We start from the raw sequence: 17178 nt of genomic DNA, 5'->3' as shown, positions 1-17178 counted from the left end.
TCTATTTATTTCACATCGTTGAATCAAAACTATTATCTTCTACTATCAATGAGAAAGCTCTACTACCAGCTGAGTAAGCAACAGGTCAGGAGGTGCACTATTTGTCATCATGATATGCCACACACACACGTGTGCGCACGCACGCACGCATGCACGCACACGCACACACATGCACGCCCAAACAGGTGCTCTAATGTTTCTAGATGAAGGCACATTAACCCCTTGAAGGTCACAGTAAGGCAGATTCACAGCACTAAGGAGAAACCGTAGACCGTAGAAATTAGCGAAGGAACACTCAATACCAGTCTGCCGTATTACAGAATCTCCAATTTTTTCGACTGCCCTTCCTCTGTCTGGAGGAGAGCAGGTGAGAAAGGGTGAGGATGGCTGAGAATAAGAGGAAAAAGATGTTCACGTCCAGCGCTGACAGACATCCCACCCCTTTTTTTTCCATGTGACCTTTTCCTCTGCAGACAGGTAGTGAGAGTTTATCCCCGTCATTAGAAAACTAGCAGTGCAGAGCGAGCGAGTCCTTCCTAGTTTCCAATCCTCGTCTCCCTTTAAAGTTCTTTGGCTTGGTCGCATCGGCCAACCTTCAGACCGAACGCTCGACAGACAGGAACACTTGGCAGTCCATATAGCAACGTCATCGGATGTCTTCGCAGACACGCTATCACAAGTGAACAGTTTGGACTTTGCGTCGCTTGCGTCATTTAGAATCCATAACCCCATATTGTAAATCACAGTTTGTTCAATGCATGATGCCACGAAAAAGACCAATCTGTACACAGACAGTGGCAGCAGCATTCCTTTGGATCGCCAACAGATTGGATTTGAATACTCCACAAAGCACTAGCTAGACATAATACCCTGTATCCAACCATAAACATTGGGGCCACTCTGTTTCCCATTCTGAGTTCACGTAAGGAATCTTGTCCCTGAGTCTTTAAAATACATCTGAATAAACCCACGTTGCACCCTACTCCCCCACTTTGTCCCGCGAGCATCCACCTCTCATCTTCCACAGACATTCAACTTGTCAGAGGGAGATTCAGCCATTTCTCTGTAAATTGATGAGCTGAAACACTCCCCACTCCCCCCTTGGCAGAAGGGCAAAAGAATATGACACAGCATTTGCATCACACTCGCTCAGACACACACACACACACACACACACACACAACAACAGACATCTAGTCACATACAGCAGGGAGACTCTAAACTAAAAGTGCGCACACATTGAACACTATATACACAGCTTCGGTCTCTTGGTTCGGTCCGTCACAGAGAGATGTCTTAATGGCGGGTCAGGTGCAATGGTTGCGCAGGGCTCTGGCTTGCGTGTGTTTGAATGTGTGCAAATTGTATCCGTGTGTGTGTGTCTATAGGCATTTCTGTTTATGAGGACATCCATGGATGTGTGTGTCCCTGTGTTAAGTAAGGGCGTACTCAAACGTCCCTTTCTCCAGCCCCTCGATGCCATCGGCCCAGTTGGAGGAAGGCATGCTGCTGTAGGGGTCCAGCAGGATCCTGAAACACCTTACTATCAGCAGCCCCAGGAACACCAGGAGCATCCCCACGAAGGCAAACGCTGTCTTCTGCTCCAGAGTCAGAGAGTGCGCCATCATGTCGTTTCCGCTCATGGCAGCAAGGGAGTGGTTGTAGTGGACGCTACACATGGCAAACCAACATCCAGGTGCTTCATCTCTCCTCCGATAGGCTCAGGCGTTTTGAAGCCTGCATGTTACCTGGACAGAGATTACGTGATGGCTGCAGATGAGTCCTGTCTTGCCTCCTCTGCAGTGAGGATCCATTTAAGCAACCTATTTAAATATGAGTCACGTATAATGCATACACTGTGTCGGCTGGGGGAAATAACAGATATGGGAAGGCGAAAATACAGAAATTCCACAATTAAATGTTTTGAAATGACCATGAAACGTGAAGGGTTAAAGGTAGCTATAAATAGCCTCTTTTGAATGTGGTATCAAACAGATGACTTCAGTCTCTCTGTGTGTCTCTCTCTGTCTCTCTCTCACTCTGCTCCTCTAGGAATTTTGGAGAAAATTACAAAAAGCAAACAAAAACATAAGAGTGAGGGAGACTGCAGGCAAATGGGATCAGTAATATGAGCGACATCCCTTCAAGCCGGGTTAGAATTACAGTATGTCGCAGTGCATAGCCAGATGTTAAACACAGGCAAAGCAGTAAAGTGTCAATGAAAATGTCACATCTCATGAAAATGGGATGTGATGTATGTTTGGTTTAGAAGAGAGGGCTCTCTACCTGTTGCGTGCGAGCAGATGCCTGCCAGACAGCGTCATTCCAGTAGACCATAAAGGGACAGGGATTGACCAAACATAATCGGGAAAATGGTGTAGCCCCACAAGTGGAAGTCTGCTCCTGTCATTCTGTTCCTCCTTAATCTTTCATATGAACTCAAGCAGCAAGTGGCTCGAGTGAGAGAAAAGGGGGTGGGGGGGAATTGGGAAAGACAGACGAGGGTGAAGGAAGTAGGGTGATGAGCGGGACTCTGCACAAGTATGCATGGTGCGAGAGTGAGAGTGAGAGTGAGAGTGCGCAAGGGAGTGAGGTAGGGTGAAAGACAGAGACTGCATGAACAGATTCTTAAGTGAGGATGTGTGAGGGAGTAAAAGCAGGCATCTCACCGTCATGATCGTTCCATCCTCACAGACCTGTTGCTGCTGTTTCCCATGGCCGACTCCTTATCCTTGGAGCCCATATGGAACACATATCCACGAATCCGTCCATCACTGACACGCTGCATGTGCGAGGCTAACCTCCCATCTAAATAAAAAGCTTGAGATGAAGACAGAAACGAGGAGGCGAGGGAGGTGCTTGATCAAGCTATGATATGTGTCTCTACTCGGAGACACAGCTCCTCTCCTCCTTTACTTGCTGCCTCCTACTCCATATCATTCTGTTTCTCTATCTCTCCCTCCAGAAGCAGGCACGCTTGCTCGTGCTGCATGGCAACCACTTGTTAGTCTCACTCCGCTGCTCTGCTGCCTCAGTCATTCACAACATTCCCCTCCTCAGCAACACCGGGACGGATGCAGCAGCATAAACAAGCAGTCCGCCTCTTTTTTTCTTTCTGCTCTCTTCATACTCCCCTCCCCTGCCTTTATTTGGCTTTTCTAAAAAATATATATTTTTTAAAGATTACACCAAAATGTGACAAAAATATCATGGCTTAGCCAACAGTAGAAATGTTGCCTCTTACCGCTCTTGGCTAGTAAATGCTGCTACAATGGTATTTTTTTGGTACATCACAGCATTATCCTCCAAGCCTGATTTGATGATGTGTTTTTAATTACTGCAGTTTGCAGTGGTCAAATTGAATTAGCCCCTTCTGCTTAAAGGCTTACGAAAGTAAGCTCCCTGGAAATGAGGGAGAAGAGACTGGTATTTACTGGAGTGAATGAAAAGCAGTATTGTATAGGAAAACAGCAGGTCATCTGATTGGCTGCTCTAACAGAATGCAGCAGTGAAGCTTCTGACCATCGGTTTCGTTGTTATGCGGTGCAAATTCATATCAGCAATGTAGTTTCTGTCACTGTGGCGCAGTGACTCAGATCTAAGGATAAGGCATGCCATGAGGGAGATGGTCGTGATCACTGGTATTTGATGTGCAATCACAGAGAGCTCCATTTATTTTAATTTGTTGGGTTGTAAACAGAAGAAAGAAATCCCTGAGAGAACATAAACACAGAGATGAATAACCTCCGTCGCATTTACTTTTATTTTAAAAGTTTTTTTTTCTTGGGTCAGACAGAATTTTGTAGTCCTGCTGCGCTGCTAATACGTGGCTGTGCTTGGTTAGAAATCATGGTAGTGTGACAGCGCTGTGATTTGTCAAATGAGTCAGCTACTCAATTTGATGTCCTATTTATTTCAAGGACAGTTCTTGGATGAGGAGATGTCACACATTGTACAGACAATAAAATCGTTAGACATTTTACCTCGTTGCACTCATCAATTTAAAAGACAAGGTCAAAATGGTAAACTCTTGCATAACGTCACAGTCAACAGTGTGGGATCAAGTTACAGACAGTGTGAGTTGAATGTCATTTATAGAGAGGATTTCAGAGGCCTATTCGTGTGAAAATGTTCAATGATTTACATTAGAAAATGTGCTTCGGAAATGCCCTCATTACATCTTTCAAGTGTGTTTCAATGTGTTTTTAAATTAAAAAAATCACAAATTACTATGTGCCTCAGAGGGCTTTACGATCTGTACACATACGACATCCTCTGTCCCAGGACCTCACATCTGAAAAACTCCCCCCAAAAAACCTTTAACGGGGGGAGAAACCTTCGGGAGCAGAAGTCATGAGTACAGAATGAACAACATGATGAAAAAGTAATGGATGTAGTATAGTAACAATGATAATAAAAGCAGTAATGGCATTGTCAATACTAATAGCAATGCAACTAATAATAATAATAATAATAATAATGATAATAGCAGTAGGTGACTCCGGGGAAGAAGCAGAGTTAATGTGCATTATTGGTGCGTGAATTCGTCCAGAAGGAGAGAGAGAAGAGGAGAGAGGAGCTCAGTGTATCCTAAGATGTCCCCCAGCAGTCTAGGCCTATCGCAGCGTATCTAAGGGCTGGACCAGGGAAAACCAGAACCAGCCCAAACTATAAGCATTATCAAAGAGGAACGCCTTAAGTCTATTCTTAGATGTGGTGACTGTGTCTGCCACCCGGACTGGGGAGCTGGTTCCATAGAAGTTGAGCTCGATAACTGAAGGCTCTGGTTCCCATCCTACTTTTTTAGGACTCTAGGAACCACAAGTAGCCCCGCATTTAGTGAGTGCAGCTCTCTAGTGGGGTAATATGGTACTACAAGCTCCTTAAGATATGATGGTGCCTCACCTATCAAGGCTATGTAGGTGAGGAGAAGAATTTTAAATGTGATTCTTGATTTTACAGGGAGCCAGTGCAGAGCAGCTCATACAGGAGTAATGTGATCTCTTTTCTTAATTGTTCTTAGTAAACAAGCTGCAGCAACTGGAGATATTTAGGAGACTTATTAGAGCAGCCTGATAATACGGAATTGCAGTGATCTCGTCAAGAAGTAAGAAATGCGTAAAGTAATTGTTCTGCATTGCTCTGAGACAAGTTGCGCCTGATTTTTTTTTTTATGTTACAAAGGTGGAAAAAGGCGGTGCTTGAGATTTTGTTTTATCTTGGAGTTGAAGTGCCAAGGTGTGCTGATGTGCTTTGGACTCTTTTGGCTCAGTAAGAGGAACCGTCAAGGCAATCTACAACTGTTGCATAAAGCCTTTTCTAAATACTACCCCGTGACTACAACATGATACAGATTGTTAGAATTTTATCTCAGCCAGACAACAGGCCAAGAGCAGAACTGATATTGAGAACTGTAAAACAATGATTCTATGAACTGCACTCACAGTGCCCCTTTTAATGTTAATGAACTCGACACATGTACAAACCAGTACAAAGATAGATGCAGGGAAGTTGCAAAGACTTTAAATACTTTATTAGGCCTCCTCCCTCAGTTTGACTGGTGCCCACAACTTAATTAAATGTACATGGCTTTTTACAATACATTCAATAATCTGCAATATTGTTATTAAAGACATATTTTCAAGGTGATTGTGCATATCATAGTGTAAACGACAGGAGAAGTACAGCTATTGTTGCCAATAAAGTTACACAAATATGAACCCCCAAAAATGATTTAATAATCTTTGAATGTTACTTTGTGGTATCAGACCATAAATAAACAACAATGTTACAGTCTGACTATATTTGTTGCTTGCAAAATGATGACGTTACATTACTGACTGTGTTTTCGTTTTGTTTTTTTGTCTTACAGTGGAAACAAATTAAGTATTGTGTGTTTCCAAGGAAGCCAGTACAGTGAGATTACTCTGGTTTTTGCAACAAATTAATAAATTACAAACGTGAGGAGGTACTTGAAATGTTTTTCACTTAATTTTAGGGAAGCTTCAAAATCATACCATGAAAACTAACAATCAAGAGAATGTATTATCAGTTTATTGACCTGGTTTACATTTACAGAGCAATACTTGTACGTATGTTGAAGGTCAACGTCCCTGCTATGTTACAGGTCCACCTGATCTATGGTTGTAATTGAAAGATGTTGCAATCCGTCCATCGAACCATGTGGCATCAGTTCCTGATTAAAGCAAAAACATTTATTTATCTTCCAAAGTGATGTTGCATCAATTGTTGAGTTTGTGGCTACAGTATGCAGCAAAAACTAAAAGGCTGAATCAAAATATCAGTATAGGAATCAGACATGTAAATGGGTATGCCCAAAAGTGACTTTAAAATGTCTTTGCTGTGAAGATTCAAAGGAAAAACAAACAAACCTATGGAAACCTATATTTACATACATTTACCCTTAAATCTGACAAAAATTGTGTTAAATGTCTAAATAATACTTACTGTGCAGCTTACATTTATGATATTGAATTGTTCAAATTAGAATTGAAGTGGTTTGTTTTGGTGGTGGGAATCTACACAGACTTGCTGGGAAGATTATCTACAAATGTCAAAGCATATTGTATAAAGACAACTTAATTATTCTCCCTGCAAAGTAAAAGTGCTTTGATCAATATAGTTTCCGGAATTATGAATAGGCTTGGCTCATCATGCACTATATCATTAGCATAACAAAGAGTATTCAGGGTCTTCCTGATAGAGGCGATACTTCAAATATCCAGGCTTTCTATACCACTCAGGCAGACATTAGGACGGGATACTTTCTGCTCACACTTATTTAGTTACTCCCTCACTCTCTCATTCACCCTGCAACGGTCTACTAAACCTGGAACAATGCTAAATTTTCCCTCCATTTTATTTGAGTTTATTCTCCCATCGTACTGACTCCTGTCCCTGTTATATTGTTTCCCATTCATGCTGCTTAGCAACAGCAAAGTTCAAAATCTCGCGTTGGGAGCCGCAAATCTCGCGTCACATTTTGAACTGCGCATCGACAACAGGGGCATCTTGCGTTGAGGGAGAACGAATCTCAACATGGCAGATGTTATAGTTCTCGACGAGGAGCCGAACCAAGAAGAGCCGAACCAAGAGGAGTCGAACCAAGAGGGGTCCACCGAATCCGTCAAGTCCGAATCCGAGGGCACGTCCATAGAAACGCCCAACGGCGTGAAAACGTTAGTGAAAATGACGTTTGTTCTGTCCGCGCCGCTTGTGCAGCCGTTAGCGAAAATGGAGTCCTGTGATGCTAGCTAGCTAGCTATTGTTAGCCCAGAAGCCTCTCACGTCTGTTGACAATCACTGTCACCGCAAAGCACCCGTGTGATTATATGTTGGGTTCGTGGCTCACACGACGCCAAAAGTACATTTTGTTTTCTGTCGTTACGGAGCGTTGTTGCCATGACGTTAATCATGGTACAATGGGCCAACCTTAATCAAGTATAGGGGTGCTAGTTAATCCCTAGTTTTGCGTAACAGAAACCTGAAATGTAGCGTTAACTTACGCTCGTTAGATCAACGAGATAAACCCATCTTAACCCTTTCGACCAACGGGAAACATTGAATAGCCCGTGCTGGCGTGAGTTACTCAGTTGTAACGTTAGGTTACGTGTTTCGTTGTGCGTGACGTTAGCCGCTAACGGCTCCGCGGGGCTTCACTGTAAGCTGGTGTACGTTGAACGACGCGAGCTCACGTAACCAGAGGGCTTTGTTACAGTCGATAACATGTTTTACAATAATAATAATAATAATACATTTATTTATATAGCACCTTTTTTAAAAACAGAGTTTACAAAGTGCTCTACATAGAAGCAAGGTAAAAACATAACATCAATACAAGTAAACATTTCAGAAAATACATGAGGCAAAGGAGACAATGCCATACAGGCAATGAACACAATAGAGGAATAGAAAATTACAAATACAAAATAAAGCAGAACAGACAAACTAAAATAGGGGAAATAAAAGGACGACATCACTTAAAAGCAGTCCTATAAAAATGGGTTTTAAGAAGTGATTTAAAAGAAGCTACTGATTCTGCTAGTCTTATCCCCTCAGGTAGGTCGTTCCAAAGTCTAGGGGCTCTGATGGCAAAAGCCCAGTCACCCTTTGATTTGAGCCTTAACTTTGGAATGGCCAGAAGGGCCCCACCGGAGGATCTAAGGCTCATATGGGGCTAACATTTCAATGATGTAGCTGGGGGCCAGACCCAGGCGCGCTTTAAAAGTGATCAGCAAAATCTTAAAATCAATTCTAAAAATAACAGGGAGTCAGTGGAGAGAGGCCACGACTGGAATAATGTGAAGCCGTCTGTTAGAACCAGTCAGAAACCGAGCTGCTGCATTCTGGACTAGATGGAGGCGGGAGATGGATTTTTGATTTATGCCGGAAAGGAGGGAGTTGCAGTAGTCGAGTCGAGAGAAAATTAGTGCATGAATGACTTTTTCCAGATCTGAGCGTGACAATAATAATAATAATACGAGGCCAAGAAAGAAGAAAAAAAAAACTATTTTCACCATAAATCATGTATATAAATAATTTAGATTTAATTCAATTGAGTTTGGTTACAATAAACTACATGCAGCAAACGTTTATTTATTTTTTTATTTTTTAACCAGCAAAATAGAAATGTATTTTAGGTAAGCAATTGTTGAATTTTACTTAACGATACAAGTACAAAGGCAAATTATTTGCCAAATAATCTTCCCATACACTCTACGAATCCAATATTGGCCTACCACGTATCCATGTTCCAAAGGTCTGTATAAAAGTACACGTGTTCCGGTTTTATGCTGCCTAGTACCTTTTGGTCTATATGCCCTCAAGGTAAGTAGTGCCTTTTTAATGTAACATTTTAAGAGCTGCTCCATTCCTTTTCTATTAAAGAAATACATATGTGAACATAAAACAACACATTACCACCTAAATGCCAAACGTATAATATGATGAATTAATAATGCAGTAATATACATAACATTGTTGATCTTTTGATGTTTATGTGATCCCCGAATGTTTTGAAATAGGCTGTTGTCTGACTTGTAGCTTTATGCATTTTGTAGGGATGCTGACGAAACTAAGCCTCCCGAAGAAAAGTTTGATGCTAAAGAGAAGTCCTCTGGGAGCAGAAGAGGGAACCGCTTCCATCCCTACAAAGACAAACATGCTGGAGAAAAGAAGGGTTCCCATAGGAATCGTGTGTTTATCAGCAACATCCCCTATGATATGAAGTGGCAGGCAATTAAAGATCTAATGCGTGAGAAAGGTAATGTCCCCAGTGATTGGGATGGTGGCTCCCATCTCTCTATGACTTCAGCTGATAAGAAGTTCTTGACCCTTTTTCCCTTTTTCTTTTACCAGGTGTTGCACCCTGCTTCTAGCAGTAGTCAATTAGTTTGTAGCTTTCTCTGGATGTACTTCTAGCACATATTGGGGAACCAACATAGTGTGATACTAGGTTATTGGAGTTTTACTACATTTTTTGGATGGACACCAATTTAGTTTTGGCTGATATGTCTGTGAGAAATGGAACGTAGTTACATTGTCACTTGTTTTATGGCATTGTTAGCTCCAAAATGTAACCTCAAACCAGAAGTAGAATTGATTGTTGAATGATTTTGTTGCATCTGTTGCAAGGTGAATCTTGACCTATATCAATGAAAATATTGTGATGTTTTACTATCTGAAATACGGGGTCTCAAGAAGCCTTTTTAAAAGCTCGACGGACAGCTTGAAACTGAACTGCCATGAATGGAATGTGTTGACAAACTCATCATGTTGAAGTCTTTTGAATTTCCCAGGTTTAATGTAGCTGTGTTTCTCTCTGGCCTTGGCCTTTGGGTGTCTCAGTCACTGCCCAGAAAGGCATGGTGTTGTCTGGTGGGATGTTTGTCTGGGCTGGCTGTTGATCATTAATGGGACATCTCCATCTGTAGCGGCATTGCCAAGGCCAACGGCGACTTGACGACTTGGTGACTCAAATTACTTTTGTTCTTTTGGTATTTTTCCTTTGTATGTCTCATGTAGTTGGTGAGGTTACATACGTGGAGCTCTTTAAGGATGGAGAAGGAAAGTCAAGGGTAAGTGATGTGGCCAACTTGCTGCACGAGGTTTTAAATGCCCTCAGCAGGCTCTCATTAATCAAGTGCTCTTTTAGGTTCTGATCCTTTGGGTCTTACTAAGTTACTGAACTGGAGATACTCTGGGTTGTGTTTAGAGCCTGATAGTTGGCTAATGATTGATACTCATTTGAAAGGGAGATGTCCTGTTGATTTTGGAAAAGTAGCCTAATGAGCTCACCTAAGAGTGCACTTTTGCTTTTGTTGTTGTTATTTCAATTGGTGTAAAAGTTTGTTTGTTTGGCCATTTTCCAAAGGGAAATGTGGGTTGTGTGATTTGTCTTATTGATTGACCCTCATGTCTCAAAATCTTATTTGACAATTCTGTTATATGGCACAGCTCTCTCTTCAAAGGAATACATCAGTCTTGAATGATCCTGTAGTGCCTTTTTTAAAATTATGTTCTTGTATTGAATGGCAAAATGCATACTGTAGATGTAAAGATGGACCACGCCATTTGTCATTATTGCAGTGGTAAAACTGGTTAATCCTAAACCATGTATGAAATACATTTGTTAATGCAATTTTGTTTTTATTTGTGTCCAGTTCAAAACATTAAAATGTCTTACATTAATTGCAATGCATAGGTATCTGTTAATGGTAAATGTGTTCACAAAAACAAACGAAAAACATTGTTGTATTAATTTTCAACATTGCTTGAGATAATAATTGAAGAAAAAGTGCTCCTACTTTGCAGTAGATTAAAACGCAACCAAAAAGCTGCTGGCTTAAACTCGTGGGCTAAATATTGCCGACATGGACTTTAGAAAATACTAGAAGCATGTTGATGCATTAGATTTATAATGTTCCACTGCTTTGTCTTGCCTTTTTAACTGTATTGTGTTCACTCCCTCAACTTTGGCTGTGTGTGACCTGGACTCCCATGATACCCCCTGGTTAGGGTTGTGGGTAAGACACTACCTTATTTTCATGAACACATAACTACTTTTCTTTATTTTCTCACATGTGCATGGCGTCATCTTTTGCCTCTTGTTTTCCTGATTCAATAGTGTGGTGGAGTTCAAAGACGAGGAGTTTGTGAAAAAGGCAATAGAAACTATGAATAAGCATGATTTGAGTGGAAGGCCGCTAAACATCAAGGAGGTGAGTGCAATATATGGTCAAATGATTACCTCAAAACTGAAAACTTTGATTATATAGTTTTCTTTAACAACTTCTTGTTTGGGTTTCAAGATGTAAATAACCTTATTTTGTTCACTATATTAATTGCATTTAGTTAGTTTCAGACTAGTGGTGGGTATAAAGTTGTGTTTCAGTGTTTCTATCTTGTTACTGTAGACTGAAATTCTGCCCAGTACATTTAGGCCTTCTTTTCAACATTGATTTTACTTTGCTTGTGGCCTTTATTTAGATTGTATCCATACAAGGTTTGAAAGATGTAGCAGTTTTACATCAGATCCACACATAGTGGGACTAGAGATATGATGCACTGGAATATCACCAGATAATGCAATCACGGGTAGAATTGTATCGTATAATTGTCTTTTTTTAAATTTGTTTTACAACTGTTGCCTGACCAATTCTTCATGATTATCTTGATTTGCCATATTGTCTGAGATCAGAAGTCAATTTTTCTGTATTTTCTTCCAAGGATCCTGATGGGGAACATGCTCGGCGTGTGCTGCAGCGCATGGGAGGAGGTCAACAGGGAGGTTGTGGGCAGGACATGGGGCCTGGTGGGATGAACGTCCCGCCCTCCATTGCCAACAACCCCAACATCCCACCTGATGTCATTCATGCACTGCAGGCCGGACGACTGGGCACCACAGTGTTTGTGGCCAATGTGAGAACATACTGCAAGCGGTATCCAAATCTCGCTAGTGATGATTATTCTTGCTTATTAAAATAGCATTGTATTGTTTTACAGCTGGATTTCAAGGTGGGCTGGAAAAAGTTGAAGGAGGTGTTTGGCATGGCAGGCTTGGTGAAGCGAGCCGATGTAAAGGAGGATAAAGATGGCAAGAGCCGCGGGATGGGAACAGTGACTTTCGAACAGTCACTCGAGGCTCTGCAGGCAATATGTATCCTTTAGAGTTGCATACACACATATACACACAAACAGAGCACAGAGTAATGCTTTATATCTTTGCCGTGGCCTTCTTCTTGACTCTGGACTCAGCTATGTTCAATGGACAGATGCTATTTGACAGACAGATGCACGTTAAAATGGTAAGTTGATTTTACGTATGTAAGTTAAGCTGAAGGGGATGTGTAAACAAATTTAAACATTTGTTGTGTGGTTTTACAGGATGAGAAATCTGTTCCTCCTGATGATTTCCGCCAAGTGGAAAAAACACCTCAGTTACCTCGTGAGTACACCGTTTTCCTGCTGTCAGTTGTTATCAAACTTCTATCCATAGTAATAATCTCAGTGAATTGTGTCTCACACTAAAATGGTCAGTGGAAGATGTATGTTACCCTCTGGGAACATATTGCACATGTTGTTCAAATTGCATTGATATTTTACAGTGACGTTTTAAAAGGCCCACCCACGTATGTTCAGTATAATGTAGGTGTGATAGATGGCGGCCTTTTAACGTCAACTGCAAGCTGCTTCACACGCAAAGGCACGATAAAGGAACTAGTGGTTCAGTTAAATATTTAAAAACTTATATGGCAAGCAAATTCCTTGGCATGCCTTTAAGAGGCCAGGTTGATTTTATTACTGTATGTGTGAGACGCTATTTTATACAATATTTTTTATAGATTGAAAATATGCAGTTTGTATTGTGTTTAGTGTTGTATTTTATGATATTGTAAAACATTAATTTCTTGGAAGTAGGAGTAGTTGTCTTGTGAAAGTGCTTGTGCAGCGTCCCATGTTATGGTTTGCTTGTTTATTAGTGGAATGGACAGATGTCTGCACTCACAGTAAAGACTTGCTGACCCCAAAACAAGATGTGGAGATATAGAATATATATATTAATTTCATTCCTTTATGTTATGTTCTCGCTGTTATTTGTGCTAGTAAATCCCATAGTTCAAACTGTCATCTTTTTTGTATTTTGTGTGTAGGGGGACTAGGTGGTATTGGCATGGGACTGGGACCAGGAGGGCAGCCTATAAATGCCAACCGTCTGAGTGGAGGAGGCGGAGGAGTGGGTGGAGGAGGAGGAGGCGGAGTGAGTGGAGGAGGAGGCGGCGGCGGCATTAGCTCAATGGGGCCCGGAGGTCAGTTATGTTTGTGCAGAAATGCTTCCACATCCTAGACACGGTGCATCACATGCTACGCTGTCTCTATAGACAAATGCTTATCAGAGAGAATCGGATGCTTGCTCCACTAGCTCGTCAACACGTAAACATCAAAAGGCAGCTGCTTTGAACGTTGGTCTGTAATAATTAATATGTTGGCGACCAGCCTACCAGCTGAAATACAGGACAACCTTACCTGACATTGTGCCAAAAGAATCACCTCTGTGCAGTGTTTGAAAATTAGACTACATACAAATGGATAAAGTATGTGCTTTTGCTTGGCCTGGCTGACTTTTCTATTGCCATAGGTATGGATGCTCAAGCGTATGGTGGAATGAACCGACTCGGAGGAGGTAAGGCTTTTGCTACTAACACGTCCTGTGAAAAAAACCATTGTCATCTTTTTGTGGAGGGAAGGAGAGATTAATGTTCAAACCAAGTGCTGCATTTGACAGGAATGAGTGGTGGCGGGGGCTTTGGGGGCATGGAAAGCATGGGCAACATGGGCAACATGGGTGGTGGCTTTGGAGGGAGAGACATGGCTCCAGGTGGCAGGATGGGAGGTAAGTGAGCGTATTGTATTCCCTCATACTGGTCAGAGATGAGGTCCAGCTCTAGGCTGTTGTACTGTAAACCTGTGGGTTATTGGTAACTTATGTCTAAGGTTACTTTGGTTTTCGTTCTGTGTTGAGATATGTACCGGGCAGGAATGGGCGGGATGGATCGTGACTTTGGCCACAGTGACATGCCAATGAATCGAGGATTTGGTGAATCTTTTGGAGGAATGGGTGAGTGAAACAACCCTGAATCCTTTCATACTTGCACTGCAGGCACAGCTGATGCATGTTCCTCTGTGTAGATTGGTTTTGAGTTACGATGAGATTTAGGGTTTGCTTTTTGTGTCCAGGCTGTGAAATTGTTGAGCTATGGCCTAATCTACACCGACTTGCATTCTCTTCCTCAGGTGGAGGTTTTGGAGGAGGCATGAGCAGCATGGGGCACATGGGGACTGGATTAGGTATTTAGATATTTCATCTGCATCTTTTTAAATTATGTTAAAACAATTCTAGTGTTATGATACTGGAATTTCTAAGCTTTTCCCGACACCTGGAAAAATACCGATGTTCAATGTCATTTTGGTTATAACACAAATGTTTACACAATGTTGAAGTCATGCAATTTTCGATTTTTAGCAAGAGTTTTTGTGTGTCAACTTTAATTAGTTTAAAGCCGTTTCCAATATTTAGCATGAATATGTATCAATACGTGGATATTATAATTGAAACTCGTCAATTCCTCCCCCATTTTGTAGATGACCATTAACTTTGGAGGTACTTGTACGCTACAGTCAGTTAGCTCTCTAGCAGAGCCTCCCGGGCCTCTTTATTACTGTGGACATTTGAAAGTTATTAGCCATTACCGTTATTACCGTTTTATAGTCTTTTTTTGCAGTTTATACGGCTGCTCATGTAAAAGGAGGATTGGGCGAAGTAGGGTCAAGAGTGATCTATATTCCATACTGTATAAGGGCCATAACCATCCCACATGCTTGTGTGTAGCCAGACCGACGGCATTAGAAACAATCTAATTAGTGCATGTTGTGTGGGTCGAGAATGAGGAAACCTGAAAATTATATATATTTATAATATGTCTTCTAAGTTATAATTTAAATTTATATTGAACAAATTCTTGGCCGCCAACGTCCAGCAGTCGTAGTTATTATCATTGCCATTAAGCACGGCGATCCAGGCAGGGTTTATCTTCTTTTTAAAAAAAAGATTTATTGTGTACACATGAAGCTAGGATAAAAGAATAAACTTTTACACACAGCAGACTCGTCCATTATAACGCGGTTTGTCAGATGGCGTATCAATTTGGACGTTATTGTTTTACATTGTAATATGATGTCACCATTATGACGCGTGGTACCGTTAATTTTAAAACTGAAATGGCATTGCATTTTTTTATGGCCATCTATTGAACTTCAGCGACATATTTTTTTACATTTTTTATTCTTTCTTTCCGCATTCTACAAATTCAGTAAGAAAAGCACAGCGTCTGCCTTTTGGATGCCGATGTGTGGTGCTGTGTGTTCACGTCGTGCAGCTCTTCACCGTTGATCTATTGTATTGATGTCATATCTCACTGATTGGCACAGCGGTTCCAGAACCACAAGAGCAGTGATGTAATTGGCTGTATTTATTATTCACCACGCACCTCTGATTTCTCCTCCACTTCGGCCGGCCTTTTTCACTGCTGCTCAAAACCCGATGCTTTGCACTTGGCTCATGGAGTTGTATGACAAAAAAATTAATAATGGAATTGAGTGTTAAAGAAACTTTGTATTTTATATTCACAAGATAATTTATGTATCTGTTGAAGGGTAAAAAAATCTGCTCTTCCCGTTCAAACGATGTCAGAGTGACATTGGACTCTGACAGACGATGTTGAGGGGACTGAATACCAAGAGGCACAGTGATATGTCATTGGACTGAATGAATGAAACACTTTATTTCTATAAGATGTTGAAAGTCATAATTTTTAATGAATAGCAGTTTCGATATGCAGAATATCAAAAGATATTCAGTATTTCAGTTTAAATCGTTCTGTAATGTTAATGTTGTGTGTTAATTGCAGGTGTTGGAATGGGAAATATGTCGATGGACCGGATGGGGTCAAGCTTCGACCGCATGGGCATGTCAGGAATGGACATGAACCGTGGCTTTGGCGGCTATGGAGGCGGGGGGCCGAGTCACCTGGGGGGAGGCGGCATGTCTGACCGGAGCTCCGGGTCCAAAGCAGGCTGTCAGATCTTTGTGCGAAATGTAAGTGTGGATCATGTGAGAGCTCCGCTGGTATAGAAGTCCTTTTTTAACAATGATTGGAGTTAAGAGACCTCCACACTTATTTAATGGCTTTCATTGATTAATGCATTTACTCTTAATGCTTTGATGCCCCAGTATTGATACATTTTGTACTCTATGCGTTATTGATGCACTCATCTTTTTAATTGCAATATTTTTAATACCAGTTTCGCCGAGCCTCAAATATGTTAATGTTGACAAACGTGTTATTTGTTAAGTATTCATTTGTGTTTTGCAGCTGTCCTATGATCTGACATGGCAAAAGCTGAAGGAGAAGTTCAGTCACTGCGGTATGTCTTTTGTTCAGTATGAATTCAATCTTTATTGCTAAATTTACGAGCCGCTCACATCTCGCATATCTCTCTCTGCCGTTTCCTCGTGAGCCGTCTGTGGACCAGAATGCAAACATTGTAGGTTTGTGTGAAACGTCGCGGTTTCAGAATGCACTCATTGCTCATTCTTGTCTACTGCAGGCCAGGTGATGTTCGCAGAGATCAAGATGGAGAACGGAAAGTCAAAGGGCTGTGGAACGGTGAGATTTGACTGTCCAGATAGCGCTGAGAAGGCCTGCAGGATGATGAATGGAACCAAGATCAACGGCCGAGAGGTGGACGTCCGCATCGACCGGAACGCCTACATCTTTTTGTAGAAGTCACGCTAACACACTTCCACATTCAGCCCTCTTGCCAATGATCTTTTGTTTTGTTTTAAAAACACAATTATTTCATATCTCCCATGTGGCCACTGTTTTTGTGTTTTTTTTTTTTTTTTTTTTTTTTTTTTTTGGTTTATATATATACTACATAGCTCTTTTGTTTTGTAACCCCTTTTTAATTTGTCAGGAAGTTTATTTGGACAAATAAACTTTTTAATTTTTAAACCTTTGTGGTTGTAAAATCTCCTTCCATTTTTCATTATTGCTCATGACTGCCACTCAGTGGCCTCTTGAGTGGGTCTCTCCACAT

General features: G+C 41.3%; 2 protein-coding genes across 2 annotated transcripts; one reads left to right on the top strand and one right to left on the bottom strand.

Annotated features, from left to right (window-relative positions):
* Window positions 1-1433: 1433 nt before the first annotated feature.
* Window positions 1434-1679, bottom strand: ctxn2 (cortexin 2). The gene has a single exon (XM_034529259.1). It carries the CDS (start codon window positions 1677-1679, stop codon window positions 1434-1436), a length of 246 nt encoding a protein of 81 aa, XP_034385150.1.
* A 5328-nt stretch (window positions 1680-7007) lies between these two features.
* myef2 (myelin expression factor 2) lies at window positions 7008-17014 on the top strand. The gene is made up of 17 exons (XM_034560696.1): window positions 7008-7199; window positions 9081-9283; window positions 10045-10097; window positions 11038-11045; window positions 11147-11240; window positions 11749-11940; window positions 12025-12178; window positions 12277-12326; window positions 12406-12466; window positions 13173-13328; window positions 13658-13702; window positions 13805-13912; window positions 14042-14137; window positions 14314-14367; window positions 15987-16174; window positions 16452-16503; window positions 16687-17014. The coding sequence occupies exons 1-17, from the start codon at window positions 7060-7062 to the stop codon at window positions 16860-16862; spliced, it is 1830 nt and encodes a 609-aa protein (XP_034416587.1). The 5' UTR covers window positions 7008-7059; the 3' UTR covers window positions 16863-17014.
* The last annotated feature ends 164 nt before the right edge of the window (window positions 17015-17178 follow it).

This window comes from Cyclopterus lumpus, chromosome 3 (genome assembly GCF_009769545.1).
Source record: "Cyclopterus lumpus isolate fCycLum1 chromosome 3, fCycLum1.pri, whole genome shotgun sequence".
NCBI classification, from domain to species: Eukaryota; Metazoa; Chordata; class Actinopteri; order Perciformes; family Cyclopteridae; genus Cyclopterus; species Cyclopterus lumpus.
Note: the sequence above shows the minus strand (reverse complement) of the source record. Positions and strands in the feature narration are given on the sequence as shown.